The sequence below is a fragment of the Cydia amplana genome, chromosome 1 (assembly GCF_948474715.1).
Source record: "Cydia amplana chromosome 1, ilCydAmpl1.1, whole genome shotgun sequence".
In the NCBI taxonomy this organism is placed as follows: domain Eukaryota; kingdom Metazoa; phylum Arthropoda; class Insecta; order Lepidoptera; family Tortricidae; genus Cydia; species Cydia amplana.
Genome location: NC_086069.1, coordinates 22089878 through 22106373, shown reverse-complemented (window position 1 = coordinate 22106373; position 16496 = coordinate 22089878). Strand labels below are relative to the sequence as shown.

At 35.5% G+C, this 16496-nt stretch overlaps 1 protein-coding gene across 1 annotated transcript; it reads right to left on the bottom strand.

The window, feature by feature from the left end:
* Positions 1-90: 90 nt before the first annotated feature.
* On the bottom strand, positions 91-3547 carry LOC134653864 (PIH1 domain-containing protein 1-like). The gene is made up of 5 exons (XM_063509230.1): positions 3425-3547; positions 3268-3349; positions 2608-3185; positions 2060-2203; positions 91-203 (listed from the first exon to the last, which is right to left on the bottom strand). Exons 1-5 carry the CDS (start codon positions 3491-3493, stop codon positions 171-173), a joined length of 906 nt encoding a protein of 301 aa, XP_063365300.1. The 5' UTR covers positions 3494-3547; the 3' UTR covers positions 91-170.
* Between the last annotated feature and the right edge of the window lie 12949 nt (positions 3548-16496).

Below are 16496 nucleotides of genomic sequence, written 5' to 3'. Positions count from 1 at the left end.
CTATTATATTATAAGATAAAAATGTGATAATAATCCACTTATCCTGTTTTTAGGATCATCTCATTATAGATATTTTTATAAATAAATAACTTATTAAATTATGATTTTTTATTGATATATTTATAATAATAACATTCCTTTAGTACTTTTTCAGGCCATAGATATTTATTTTAATGGATAATCGGCATTTTTACAAACAGCATCTGAAAATAAAATGTTTCTTAGTAATAAAATTTTTAAAATGACACTTCATCAATTCATCAATTTCATCATACATAAAATCACATTAATCCACATTTATAGACGGGTCTATTGCCCACCCAACCACTACACTTAATGTTTATTATTAATATTTATAAATGTGAGTTAATATGTGTTCAAAACGCGAAGTTTTAAATATTATATACATAAATACAGGTTTTCAGAATTGTCCAGAGGAATGTATCCAAGGCAATGTAATGAGTGATTGATTGACAAACTTGATTCACCCTAGGAGCAGTCAAAGCTGGAAACAAATTATCGGACGCGGCTGACGGACGCGGCTCAGGCTCACAGCCGCGACTTATAGGTATCTAGATAATGAATATACACTGAACTATGCAAACTATTGGAGGTAAGCCGCGGACGTAACCTTGAGCCTTCGGACATCCGACAGAAATCTGGCGCGCTGGATGTTCCTGACTGTGCACATTTTTATGTCGCGCGCGTTAGCCGCGTCCGGTAATTTGTTTCCAGCTTAAGCAGTAGCTCCTGTTATCTTGACCAGGTTAAAAGGAAATTTAGTATCTGCATAAGTAAAAATAGTTTAGTAACTAAGTGGCCAGCACTGACTTAATATAAAAGAAATAGACACACAAAGCAGAACAAAAACATCAAGAAATGTGGATCCCAATGACGTTTCGCACCATTTGCATTGATGATAAAAACGCTTACGTAAATTTTGAGTCAAGATAAATGTTTCGTACAGAAAAGAGCTTAATGTCGTAAGCATTAAGTGTCAAATTTGCAAACATAAGTACCAACACTGTTAAAAAATTTAGTCCGATGGCACTAAACGTAACGTATTTACGTCAAACAACGTCAAACGAGAATAATGAACGAATGGAGTCACTTTGGTACACTTTAATATATATTACTGTACAGGAAAACCAATTGAAGTAATAAATAAAACAAATTTAATTTAATCGGGAGCTCAAATAAAATTAATTCGTGGTTCAAATTAAAACAAATTAAATTTTTAATTCGTAAGTATACGTCTTTAAATACTAATTTCCTTGAAATAAATTCTACTTATTAAATAACTGTGTATTTAAGATCTACATTTACTCATAGCGCGGGTGCACGGGGACATTTAGATACTGATTGGATTTTTTTTATAAAGTCTACCTATACTTTATAAAAAAAATCCTGTGGTTGTCACTGTGTTCCGACAGGTTTAGCATTTACAGTTAGTCGATATAAGCCCTTATTGGTGGTGTATATGTCGGAAACAGGGAAATGGGCCGAACACACAAGTGCCGTTTTGCCTTGTTTAAAACTGCATCACCCCTATCTCTTGCTATAATTAAATAGCAGTCCACTTTGCACGTCGCATAGGTTTTCTTGGAAATCTTGAATTTAAACATAATATTATTTCTTATGAATTCCATATAAAAATATAAAAAAATATTGACCTCACATCGACTCATTAGATTTTTGTTCCTTAACATCCCTTCTTTGGTACTAACAAATTAATTTATTCAAAACCATAAAATTACCACCAGATTACATAAATTATGTAATGCTATCCAAAGAACTAACCGAAAGAAATACATTCCATCCTTTTTCCTTGTTTTATCATTGTTATTTTTACATATTTTAACGGCACATTTCGTAATTGTTGACAACTTCACATTTGAGCGTTTCAAACAAGACTAAACGAAAAAGTAATGCATGATCTGTTTTGACATCACTTTTGTGGGGCCATTTTTGGCGGCTGATTGGGTATCCAGTTCTTTATACTATATCAATGGTGGCCAGTTATAATTTACCCAACTTTAGCAGACTTCAGAAGACTTACATCGTTATTCCTGTTGAGTGTGGCATCGATGATATCATGGTCTACACTGCAAGGCAGGAAGAAGTCTACCTGATCATACATTCCCTTGGAGTCCAGAACCAGCCGATCTTCTCCCACTTCTAGATTCAAGTCCTTCAATTCCACCTGCAAGTTATTTATTATTATCTATTGAATTATATTACATTTTGGACAGAGGCCCTGCAAAGGTGTTACAATAATCAATTTCAACTTCAATGGATATAACCATTTAATTATAGGGTAGCAAAAAAATTTTCAGTTTAGTATTAATATTGAACAATCAAAAACTATTTTATTTTTATATTCAATATCTGGGAGACCAAGCTTTGTTCGGAAAACATATAAAAACTCAAAAATGCGCGTTTTCTCAGAGACAAGACCTAGCTAGATCGATTGTCGCCCCCGAAAACCCCCATATAGTAAATTTCATCGAAATCGTTAGAGCCGTTTCCGAGATCCCCAAAATATATATATAAATAAATAAACAAGAATTGCTTGTATAAAATTAAATGTTTAGAAACTTTACTCACTGATGAGGGTATTTTAAACTCTGCTAGCAAGTACTCAATCTGACCAGTTGGTGGTTCTCTTCTTAGTCTGTAAACTATTTCTTTCTTAATTGTTGGCACCTCAGTCACCTTACGGCTCGGTTTCTCACTAATTTCCTCAATGAGAGGCTTCACTGTCTCCTCACAATGCTTCACATCTCTTACTTGTATTCTATGAGACTGCAGTGTACCTATAGATTTTCTATTCTTTAATACAGTGAATTTGTGCATCTCAATTTCAAACTGATACTTATCTTGAAGACCCTCAAACACAACAGTGAGGAAAAATGTTTGGAATAAATCATCTTTCTCTATCTTTTTAAAGAACTCTGGGTTTATAGCAACATCATATACAGTTGCTGGGGCACCGGATTTGTCTGGCACAGTTCGCCCCTCACCAATGCTCATGGGCACCCTATACGATGAAGGGTCCTCGGAACTGAGAATTTGCATTAGCTCATCATTTGTAATATCTCTAGGGGACGGAATAGCTTCAGTAAGACAGATGTTCACAAACACTTTTTTGTTGTCTGGCTTTGTAAAAGTTTTAACACAGAATCCTGAAAACGTTAAGTTCCTTGTATTATTTTGATAGTTAGTTTTTCCATTTGAAAAGGTAATTTAAATCAATGCCCTATTTACCTGGCCTCGGCTTCACGATTTTCGCTGGCACAGGGTCTATAGTAGCCAAAAGTCTATTGAACTCATCTTCAACAGGATTTTCCTGAAAATATATAAACAATTATTATTTACCCACCTCAAATAAGGTAACAAAATATTATTTGCATCAATGTTTCACCTTTATAATTCTCATATTATTCTCCATTATCGTAAAGTCCACATCTAAAGTTATGGAATTTTTAGACATTTTGTTTTCTGTTGTTCCTATGGAAACTAGTTTATTCGAAAAAACAAAATGAAACAACGATATTTTGATATTTTGCAACTTCCGAGACACAGCGCGTTCAGTGAAGTGACAATGACAAGTTGAAGCTGAGAAACTGACAAAAACATTCGACATATCACTTTATACATGTGGCGATTATAGTGTTGCCTCAAACAGTCTACATTAAACGACAAGCATACGACAAGAGAATAAAAAAAGCAACGAAAACAAATCTTTTCACACACATATTCTCTTACTTCCCTCTAAATGTACCAATCAAATCTTTGAAAGCCCTTATGCGAATGCACGTCATTGGCTACAATCACTGGATAAAAGGAGACATTTTCGGAGATTCAAGGTGAACGGTTAAAATTCTGCGTTAAGACATTTGCCAACGAGAACCAACTACAGTGTTGCCAGATCGTAACTTTTAGTACGGTTTTGCGTACTATTTTGGATTCTTGCGTACCTTTTTTGTACGCAGCGTACATCGTACTAAATTCGTACCTTTTGAAGTACGATAGTTTAAAAAAAAAATTCGGTATGTTGGTTAATTCGGGGCAAAATTTCTAATTTGAAAATAATGGCCAACATAAAAAAGTACCATGTACATGTAGGTACTATAAGGAAATTAAAATTATGGACAATATATGTCCAAACAATGTATCTACTTACGTAATTACAAATAGCAGTTGCAGTCGGCAGTTGTGTCTTAACAAAACTCTGATAGTCAAAATTCGGTCGGCCATAATTTTTCATGTATATCATTTAACTTTGTTTATGTTAAAATGTATTTACTGAGGGAAATACTTAAAACAAATGAGTTGTATTGTGTACTTTAAAATACTTAGTTCTTTTTTTAATTGCAAATTGCAATCGCAAAATGATAGCAAAATGTAGGCAAACGCTGATGCTGTTTTATAATATAACCTTTTTGAATATGAGGGCCTACCGCGAAAACCGAAATAAGCAAATTGCAGGGTTCTTTCTTTTTTACTCCAATGAAGGCGTAATTAGAGTGACAGACAAAGATGCCCGCAATTTGCGAACTTTGATTTTCGCGGTTATAGCCCTGAGGGTCAACCGCGAACCACTTTTGACTTGTGGCCTCTCTGTCTCACTTATGAATTCGTACGTAAGTGTGACAGGGAGGCAGGCAACACGTCGAAGGTGGTTCGCGGTAGGCCCTCTGGACTATTCAAGTTATTTTTTTTTTCAAACAGGGCTATAACCGCGAAAATAGATGTTCACAAATTGCAGGCATCTGTCTCTGTCACTCTAATTACGCCTTCATTGGAGTAAAAGAGAAAGATCCCCGCATTTTGCGAATTTAGGAATTCGCGGTAGACCCCCAGATTCTTCAGAAATATTATTTCTGTAAGAAATTTATCCTAAAAAAAATCCGTACTTTTTTTACCCAAATCGTACCTTTTTTGACGTACCTACGTACAAAAGCTGGGAGCGCTCTGGCAACACTGACCAACTAACAAGAGCCGTCAAGAAAAGAAAAGAAATAGGTCGAAAGCTTAAGACACAAGTTCGTGTTACAAAAAAATACTTAGTTTTAATTCAGTTCCAGCCATATTAGTTGAACTTGTAAGAATCAACTGTTCATGAGATATCCTAACGATGACAGCTGTTTTCAAGAGATAGATAACCCATAACCTCGGCGAGCAATCAAAGGTAAGGGTATCAGTATCATTCGTGCCGTCTTCGGAATCGTTTGCCATATTTTAACTATTTGAACTTTCCTTTCTGGCTTTTGAGCTCTAATTACATCCTCAAATGTAACTATAGGAAGTACATGTCACTATGCATTAATTAGTCTATTGAACATATTGTAGAAGATTGATTTTGTTACATGGTAAAAAAAAAAAGATAAAATATAGTCAGCTGTAGCAGCCCGTGTTGATAACGTGTGCAGTTTACCCTAGATACAGACATTTATGTAGGGGCTGCATAGATAAGTGCATCAAGGGACATAAATGACCTGAGATCTTTACAAAAGAGCTGGGAAAGTCAAACTAGTTAACTAGTTACTAGAGAAAGGAGTTTGTTCTGATTGTATAAGTTTTTGATTGTCTACAATTTGCAATTATTGTAAAGGTCTGATAATTTCACTATTTATCCAGTTGCTAATGAAATCAAAAGCCATTAGTTAATTATTTTCTGTTGTTTAGTGATTAAAGGTCAGAGAATATATTAAATTTTATCTTATTAGTTTTTTGTCAAAATTACATGGAATTTGTTACCAAATTTAACTGATCCACCTGTACTTAGGTATAGATTGGAATGTTAATGAATATTATTTAAAAAAATCCTCAAGTTTTTGTCCCATATAACAGCCGATTGCAGATTATACTTAAAAAAATATATATATATATAATAGTCATCTTATAATAATAGGATGAAATGTACTGTAAACTAATATGTAAATTTGACTTCTAAACTAGTGGTAGTCTAGTGAGAGTTAGGTATCTTGACCTATTAAACAAATAACTTTAGTCTAGTTTTACACATTGGCAAGTCATGTGATGTAACATAGTTTTGTAGTTCACTTTGTTTCAGTTGAAATGAAATTCTCAACTTAAACATGTTTATATTGTAAGACTGATTTCATAATGTGTGGTAATATTTTCTGTTACAGTGAAGTTTATATACATGGCATAATACTGTTAGCAATGGCAGACAAGCACAGCCTGAACTATGATGTGAGAGAGCTGAAACTAGGAGCCAGCTTTACTAATAACAAGTCTTCACAGTACCACACCATTAAATGTAAGTGTTTAGTACTAATTTTCAAGAGCAGTGAGTTAGTTAGGCCATAGAGAAAAAATACATAGATTGCTCACTCCATACATCAGTTTTGGTACCAAAAAGACTATTAATTTCAGTGTCTACATCTAGCATCGAGTAGCAGAACTATCAGTACTGCTACTTGACAATAGATGTAGCACCAACCGGAAAGTCTTATGTTGTTGAGCATAAGACTATATTTGTCTATGGTTAGGCATAGCTGATGACTTGATGAGTATTGGTGGTTAACTGATAAAAGGTGAGATAAAATAAACATAACATGGATTTTATTCACAAGAGCAGTGTTTAGGTTTTCATTATTTCAAATTATCTAGAACTAAATAAATTAATCTTCATAAATATTTTGATTTGTGCAGTTTTAAATAATTTAATTGAAATAAATGTCATATCATATCATATAAAAAAATCAGACATAGGCCTCACCTAAGATATTTAACAGAAAAATGAGCCACTAACTTTAAAGATGCTTGTTCAAATGAATTTTTATAAGTAAATCCATGATTAGCAAGAGAGAAGGGCTGAAAAATTATATTGAGTCATAAAAAAGAGAAGTGTATGTGTAGGTTTAGATTGGAGATGCTGAGACTTGAGAGAATGAATGAGAGCAGACCAAGAAAGTACACAAAAGAAGAAATGGAAGGGCCACTTGGATAACCTACCCAATTTTGTCCAAGAAATTTGAAAGAACTCTAAAAATTATTCCATTTAAGAATACACAAAGCAGGCATGCATGGAGATGTAAGTAATGGAAGTAAATGACGAAAAAAGTGTAAGGATTGTAGCATGTAGAAACACTTTATTTTTCCTTCCTCACTAGCAAACAGACCTGAATTAAGTAGGAAGGTTATGCAATAGACACTCCCGACTTGTGTTTTAACATAATTGAAGTTATCACTACTAATGAAGTAGTTACATTTGCAAACTAATCAATGTATAATGTATATAAATTCAACATGGATAATACTTGCAGATGACTTCAAACCTGCTTCAGTGGATGTCAACAAAATGGCTACAGTGGATGTAGGCATTAATAACCAAGTGACTGTGACCGTGCCACATTTGGGTAAGCAATAACAATTCAGTTATCACCTAGCCTGACGAAATTTTAGTCCTGTGCAAGCAAGTGCAATTATAGATTTTAGTATCCTCTTCAAGGATTATTCCTTATCAGGTTTAAAAATCATCCATGGGTATCTCCAAAACATGTAAAAACTGCTCGACATACATTGGGGGTGAAATTGTTAATGCATAAGCTGTTCCTATACCATATTATCATTGGCTTATAGGATAACCAATGTACAAATGTATTTCTTATCATTACCATTATTTGTATGTATGTGAATGTGAAAAGAAAAAATGTGCTGGATAGTAGTTCTGCAAAAGAAAAAGTAAAAAAGATGAGTTATTGTTTATTGATTCTATGTATGCATTTTAGATGGTGCTGGAGTTCCACAAACTGTATTCAAAGGCAGCCAAAGACCGTACACGAAGGAGTGCGTGCTCATCATAGACAGAGTCACCGGGGAGATAACCCTGGAGAAGCTCTCCAGCAATATACAGGTTAAGAAGACAAGGTGGGTGTTAAGGTTGTTGGTAATAGTTTCATATTTGCGAGTTTAAATATGTTCTAAATTTAATTTCTTTCAAAATACTTTTTATACAATAAAATATATTTTATGTATTTGTCCAATTTGCAATTCTAGCTTAGTTAATAGACATTTGAAACATTCTCTATGTGTCAGTTGCTCGCATTGTATGCAATTTTGCATTAATTAATAATGTTAACTGACTCATTATACACCTTACATAGCAATCTTGAAAGGATTTGACACTTCTTTTTATAAATACCTGCAACCTGTAATACACAGAAAACTTTGTAAACTCCAATTGTTAGAAAGAGAAGTTTTATAGGCTATGAGGGTTTACATCTGTTGTGGAATCAGCAACATGGTTATCTAATGTCTTGTAGCCCTAAAAAATCGTAATTTGCTACTTTAACTTGGCTCCCATTCCCGCTGTGTCTGAATGAATACCCTAAATATTTTCATGTTTGATTGTTATTGGTGCAGGCAAGAGTCGGCGCAGAAGCCGCGACCGCTGACACCGGTGACCAGCGAACTCACCAACACCACGCAGCGCTCCACGAGCCGCACGCGCGTCGCCACCAACCGCCGCACACACACCCCCGGTACGAATGTCAGAATTCGGTTTGTTATCAGACAAGAGTCGGCGCAGAAGCCGCGACCGCTGACACCGGTGACCAGCGAGCTCACCAACACCACGCAGCGCTCCACGAGCCGCACGCGCGTCGCCACCAACCGCCGCACACACACCCCCGGTACGAATGTCAGAATTCGGTTTGTTATCAGACAAGAGTCGCGCAGAAGCCGCGACCGCTGACACCGGTGACCAGCGAGCTCACCAACACCACGCAGCGCTCCACGAGCCGCACGCGCGTCGCCACCAACCGCCGCACATACACCCCCGGTACGAATGTCAGAATTCAGTTTGTTATCAGAGAAGAGTCGGCGCAGAAGCCGCGACCGCTGACACCGGTGACGGCGGTGACCAGCGAGCTCACCAACACCACGCAGCGCTCCACGAGCCGCACGCGCGTCGCCACCAACCGCCGCACACACCCCCGGTACGAATGTCAGAATTCAGTTTGTTATCAGAGAAGAGTCGTACAGAAGCCGCGGCCGCTGTGTTTGTTATAGGTGCAGATACGCTAACACAGAACGTTCGGGAAATTCGGCGACTCTTTCTAAGACTCACCGATCTCACCATACAGATTTTAAGAAGTAGAAGATTCTATCATGCCTAATGAGGATAAGGTACGAAAGTTAGTTATTATATGAAGTCCACAGAAAAGAAGACCTTAACTGGGACTAAAAAAGTTTTTGACTGCTATTATGTGCCTTATTTACAACAATTGACTGATGAAAGTGATGAATTACTGACTAACGCAACTGAATTATTAGGTCAAATGTTTAAAATGGCGGTCACTTCCAATTCTGGTTTATCTGGGGGCACGGCAGTGCCCCCGCCAAGTCGAGCGCGAAGCAAACACTGCCGTACCATCCTTTACTGGAACCATTTCGCCGCATTTTCAGGCCCCTATTTGAGAACCTCTGGATAAGACCAGAACGCAGAAATTTTCGTCATCCAGTAATCTATAATCACGTACTTAAAATCCAAAATTTCAAGTCTGTAGGTCATTTAGTTCCGAAGTTAAGCGAAAGCAAAGTTTCGCATTTATGACACTCATTCATTCACTCATGATCATCAGAATAGAATTAGTACTTCCCATAAACTCAGAGAGCTGAAATTTGGTACAGAGTTAGGGTTTATTGGCCACATAAAGGGTAAACCTAAAAATATTGCAATATCAGTCACGTTTTAAAGATCTAAGAACTGCATAAGTAAGTTTGTAATCCCATATAAATATATGATATTACAAAGTTACTGTTGCAGTTCCTACAAATAGTAGGTAGGTACACTACGATGTACGATGTGAGTCTGAATGAAGATATGTTTAGAGACAAACCAAAGAAAGTCTGCAGCGCTAGATTAAAAGTAGTTTTTAAAAATCAGTATGCGACAACACCACAGAAAATGGATTAAATAGTCTTGATACTTGTGAAATTTCTACCATATTTACCGTCTATGAAAAAATTAAGCTGTATGCACAGCTTAATTTTTATGGTAAAATAAATTTCATTCCAACAATAGATGTCGCTATTAATATGTAGACATATACTAATATTGATAAATAATATTGGGAGAATGTGACATTTGGCTTCATCAAAATTAATAAGCTTTTGTAATATCCGCGACGGCGGTAAATAGGTACAGAGGGCCTACCGCGAACACCGAAGTTCTCAATATGCGAGCATCTTTCTCTTTTACTCCCATTAACCCATTCATGGCCACGAACCGCCGAGCGTACACAATACGCCAGGCCACCATACAAATCGTTTTTAGCTAAAACGCATGACTCAGCTTATGGGTCTCGAGCCTGGCGCGAACGGTAAATAAATCGCCGCTTATGAAGCCGGCCAGTTGGACAGCATTATGCAACATTTTTACTAACCACCGATTTTCTGTCCCTATCAAAAAAGAAACTAATTATTGCAGTTTGTAGGAGTGAATATTTTTACTTTCTACAAGCGTTTAATGTCTGACCAAGCTAAGTTGGTAGCAAATTTTATAGCCCAGCCTGTGCAAGTGTTAATTTAAACGTCATAATTTCATATAAGTATGACATTTAAATTACACTTAGGTACTCAGCCTGTGCTATCAAAATCGCTGCCAACTTAGCTTAGTCTGATTCTATTTAACTTGCCGTGTTTTTTGTTGTTGTTTTTTAGGGCAAATCTTGGAAGTTAAATTAGAACCGTTTCCCGATTTAGATGAAATTTTGCATACGTATGTAAATCGAATGCAATATTATGATGAACAAAATACGAAATCGCTAAACAGCACAGGAGGAGTATAAAGTCGCCAACGAATAAATCGTGACTAAATAATATTTCCATGTTACTCCAAAATACATCTCTAATAGGGGGGATGGGATGAATCACATCTTGAACTCTTGTGACAAATACCACATGAAAGATAATACCGCCGCCGCCGTTCGGATGCATTCCTTGTTTATTGTCCAAGTGTGTCCGATAAGCTTACACCTGGTCGGTCATTATCTTTGTTTTGGTAAACGCCATTATATTAGTAACAATAGAGAACTTAAAATGTATTATAGTACTTACTTTCTAATCTGCCGTAGAAACCACGATGTTTGAAAAAACTTGTAAATATTTGTCACAAACTATTTGTTATACAATACATATTAGTTAGTGGTGACTGTTTCAACCGCCTTGTTCTATATTGAAACGAAAAAAAAATAACTTTAACATCATTGTTAGTAGGTAATTGCCTAAGATACAATACAACGATCACCAAATATTATGACATAAAAGTACAGTGGGAAAAAATCCTCGTTGCCTTACCCCTCATACAAAACAAAATATTATTATACTACGGCTTGGTTCCTACAAATTGTTGCTTACCATCATCCAAACAGTAATCAGTTGTAAAATGGTACAATATCAAACAGCTTCAACATGAAATAAGCTTTAAAACCAGCCAATAAAGTTTATTTTAGCCTGCTACGGAAACATTAGCAGTTTTTACAAGTAGCGCCAGGCCACGGTGACCCATACCTTGAGCCCTGTCAATAACTTCTGAAATATATATATTTTTTGTATTTTTTCAATATAGATTTTTCTGTTTGCTTGCATCGCATTATGTATCTAGAATTTCAGTATATTTACTATATTGCACTGATAGTAAACCGAACTTGAATATTCGAGACCCTGTTTTCATTAAAAAAAAACGTGTTTATAATTTTTATCCTAATATGCCTTATAGAAATGATTGTTAGCTTATATGTTACTTACGTTATTACATCAAATTACGTTTCGTTTAAGTTTAAATCAGAATTTATTCAGGACTCACATGTGAGTCACTGGCCCTGCGGAACTGTTTGAGCATGACCCATACGCTGAGTCGCTGGCCCTGAATGGGTTAAGGCGTAATTAGATTGACAGAGAAATTGCCCGCAATTTGCGAACTAAAGTTTTCGGAAAAACGAAATAAACCATTAAAACAATAAACATATATTAAAAATTAATTTTAGCTTTAACTAGTAGGTACCCATGCCGTGAGCATAAGCATGGAGGTTGTGGGTTCGAGCTCAAAACCCTTGGAGGATACAACTAAACGGAGTAGCCATTAACAGGCTTTCCCCTCTGTCGAAAATAGGCGGCCAATGGTCATACACAATGTATGGACTGACGTTTATCTGACATGGTTATTTTTACGTTACGCATACATTTGACGTTCCCCTCCCCCGCAAAAATCGGCAGACTGTTTTGTACAGAAAATTACAGACATGGCGTCTCCGTTTGATTATATCCTCCAAGTCAAAACCCGGCTAGTACCAATGAGTTTCTCGAAATGTTAGAGGAAGTTCATAAGTATGCCTATACCTATTAGGTGTGTTCAATTTGCTGTGAAACCTTAGTCTAAACCAATATTATATTATCTAAGTAGGTACATATGGTGAAGTATTAAGATGTTTCATTCCACTTACCCGTCATCAACTCCAAATTTTGTAAACATTGTCGTTTTTCAGCTTGAATCGCCTCGTGCTGACTTTTTACAAGTGTAAAATTATTCGTCATGCGGAAAAATAACTCCCGCACGCCGGTTTTGTAAGGTTTCACCATGTTTATTCCGTTCATCACAAAACACAATGAATATTTAAACGATTTTGACAAACACATACCATAGTGCATGACGTTTACTGACTGCTTAAAAAACATTGCCATATGTAGTCTTTTAATTCGATGTCAAATTATTGCGCTGCAGACTTTCTTTGGTTTGTCTCTAGTTATGATATGTGTATACATAGTATGGGTATGAGTACCCGAAAAGAAGGACTGCCTACAAAAAGAGATGAGATCCCATCAAAAACATTACATGTAAAAAGGTGCAAGTCTCGCAACGCTTTTACTACAAAAAAGTTTTGAGATGTAATGTGAAACCAAGTCGGTTATTCTAATCAGTGCCAGCGGGTGTTAAAACCGTATCAATAAGATATCTTTAATTTGTAATACATATAATGACTTGGCAATCGCACATAATGCTTTACTCGTACCGTACTCGTAAATATGTGTAATGCTCAAACTGCAATTAGCGCTAGCGTTATGTTCAATTAGAATTATTTTTAATAGGTGACGATGATCCTTTTGTCATTATGCAGCCGTGCGATGGCCAAGTCATTATACGTATTACAAATTAAAGATATCTTATTGATACGGTTTTAACACCCCCTGGCACTGATTAAAATAACCGACTTGGTTTCACATTACATATTACATCTCAAAACTTTTTTGTAGTAAAAGCGTTGCGAGACTTGCACCTTTTTACATGTAATGTTTTTGATGGGATGTACTGTACAGCGAGCTGCAAAAGTGCATACCTACATTATGAATTAATTCCATTCATAAATTGGGTATGTATTTTTGCAGCTGTGTGTACATATTTGTATCAGACCTGTCATATACTCAAATGTTGTTGATTTTGATATTGGTTTTACCTACCTTTTGAAACTTTAGATTTCAAGTGCAATCGGATCATGCACAAAAAGTTCGAAATGGTGTCACATTTGATGCGGCCCATAACCGAATAAAGAAGACGACTTTTTTGGATTTTTTTTTTGGCATTAGACTTATTTATGATGATATAAATTACACATACTCTGATGACATACCATACCTATATTGTAATTTTATGTAGTAATCATCACAATTTTAAGAACCTGGTTCTTATTATTATCGGTGGAATAATCACCATTCAGTTCTCTCAGCCACTGTTTTGAGCGCCTAATACGTTACAACGATGACTTTCTCTTTAGCATGGTTCAAAAACGAGCGTCTTGGTTTTCCTCTCCTTATTTATTTATTTAAACCTTTGGGAAACAAACAGGCCGAATCAACACACATAGTAAGTCAGATAACACATTCACAAGCCACACAGTTTCCACTAATGAGTAATAACAATTATGTTGCTCAGAAACTAAAATTCATACAATTAATAAGTGCTTATGTTTTTTTTAAATTTATTTAGAAACAAACAGTCTTATAAACATGTAGGTAAATAAGCTAAACAGCTAGAATTTTTTATAATGTAGACCTATAGTTTCCTATATGCAAAACATATTTTGTAATAAACTTAATACTATGAAATGCTATCTGAGTAGGTATAACAACTGTAAAAAGTAACAATTAATAAGTGCTTATGTTGTGCAATAAATAAGTGTAAATCATCGTGTGGTGTTTCAGCGGCGCCGGCGCCGGGCAGCCAGGCGGCGCGCTACGGCGGCGCGCAGAAGACGCCGCCCAACATGGTGCGCTCGCCGCAGCGCTTCAAGACCTCCCCCCCGCAGGCCGCGCCGTGAGTAACAAACACTATTTACACTACACCGTTATCTAATAACTAGCTGTTGCCCGCGACTTCGTACGCGTGGATTTGTATATTGGTGGTTATAAATTCTACATTAGCTTAGAACATTACGCAGCAAAAGATAGCAGTAGGAACGGTTAATCATTTGTTAATTATTATACAACGCATGAGATTTGTCTTTCACAACCTGGCTACGAAGTTTCAAGCCCCTAACTGAATAAAATTGTTCTCGATAATCTCGATATAATCTCTCTCAACCCCCAGAAGATTTTCAAGTCCACTATTTAATAAAACCTACTACCTAACTACCTATTTACGAAGTTTGAAGTTCCTAGCTTTAAATAAAATTTGAACTCTCAACCCCTGTTTAAACTTTTAGGGGATGAATTTTTAAAAACGCTGAAATTACTTTTCTGGTATTGTAATAATATGCCTTTATACAACGATTCAAGTCCCGCACTCCAATAAATATTTGGGTTCCATACAAATTTTCGACCCCCTTCACCACCTTGGGGGATGAATTATCAGACTCTGAAATTAGTTTTCTTTTCTCTTAATAAAATACCTTTTTACGAAGCTTCAAGTTCCTAGCTTTAAATAAAATTATAACCTATACAATCTTTCAACCCCTTTTTAACCCTGTTATGGGATGAATTTTGAAAAACTCTGAAATAAGTTTTCTTCTGTTCTAATACTATGGCTTTATACAAAGATTTAAATCTCGCACTCTTAAAAATATTTGATCTCCATACAAACTTTCAACCCCTTTTTCACCTCCTCGGGGGATGAATTTTTAAAAACGCTGAATAAGTTTTTTGTTTTTTAATAAAATACCTTTTTACGAAGTTTCAAGTTCCTAGCTTTAAATAAAATTTGAACCCTATACAAACTTTCAACCCCTTTTGGACCCTTATAGGGTATGAATTTTTAAAAACGCTGAAATTACTTTTCTCGTATTCTAATAATATGTCATTATACAAAGATTCAAGTCCCGTACTTACAAAAAATATTGACCTCCATACAAATTTTCAACCCCTTTTTCACCACCTTAAATATTGAATTTTGAAAAACGCTAACATTAGTTTTCTTCTCTTATAATGAAATATCTTTTTACGAAGTTACAAATTCGTAGCTTAAAATAAAATTTAAGCCCTATACAATCTTTCAACCCCTTTTTAACCCTTTTAAGGGATGAATTTTTGAACACGCTGAAATTACTTTTCTTGAGAATTAATAATATGGCTTTATACAAAGATTCAAGACCCGCACTCTAAAAAATATTTGATCTCCGTACAAACTTTCAACCCCTTTTTCACCACCTCGGGGGATGAATTTTTAAAAACACTGAAATTTGTTTTGTTGTTTTTTAATTTAATACCTTTTTGCGAAGTTTCAAGGTCCTAGCTTAAAATAAATTTTGCACCCCAAGACAATGTTTCATCCCCTTTTTTACCCTCTTAGGGGTTGAATTTCCTAAAACATCGCAATTCCTTTTTTTGCAATCGGCTATTATGCATTTCTAAAAAGTTTCAAAGCATTTGTAATGGATTCAAACTTTCAACCCCTTTTTAACCCTGTTAGGGGATGAATTTTTAAAAACGCTGAAATTACTTTTCCTGTCTTATAATAATATACCCATATACAAAGTTTAAAGCCACACACTCACAAAAATATTTGATCTCCATACAAACTTTCAACCCCTTTTTCACCACCTTGGGGGATGAATTTTCGAAAACTCTGAAATTAGTTTTCTTATTTTTTAATATAATACATTTTTACAAAGTTTCAAATTCCTAGCTTAAAATAAATCTTGAACCCCATACAACCTTTCATCCCCTTTTTAACCCTTTTAAGGGATGAATTTTTAAAAACGCTGAAATTACTTTTCTTGAGTTTTAATAATATGGCTTTATACAAAGACTCAAGTCCCGCACTCTCAATAATATTTGATCTCCGTACAAACTTTCAACCCCTTTTTCACCACCTCGGGGGATGAATTTTTAAAAACGCTGAAATTAGTTTTCTTGTTTTTTAATTTAATACCTTTTTGCAAAGTTTCAAGGTCCTAGCTTAAAATAAATTTTGCACCCCAAGACAAAGTTTCATCCCCTTTTTTACCCCCTTAGGGGTTGAATTTCCTAAA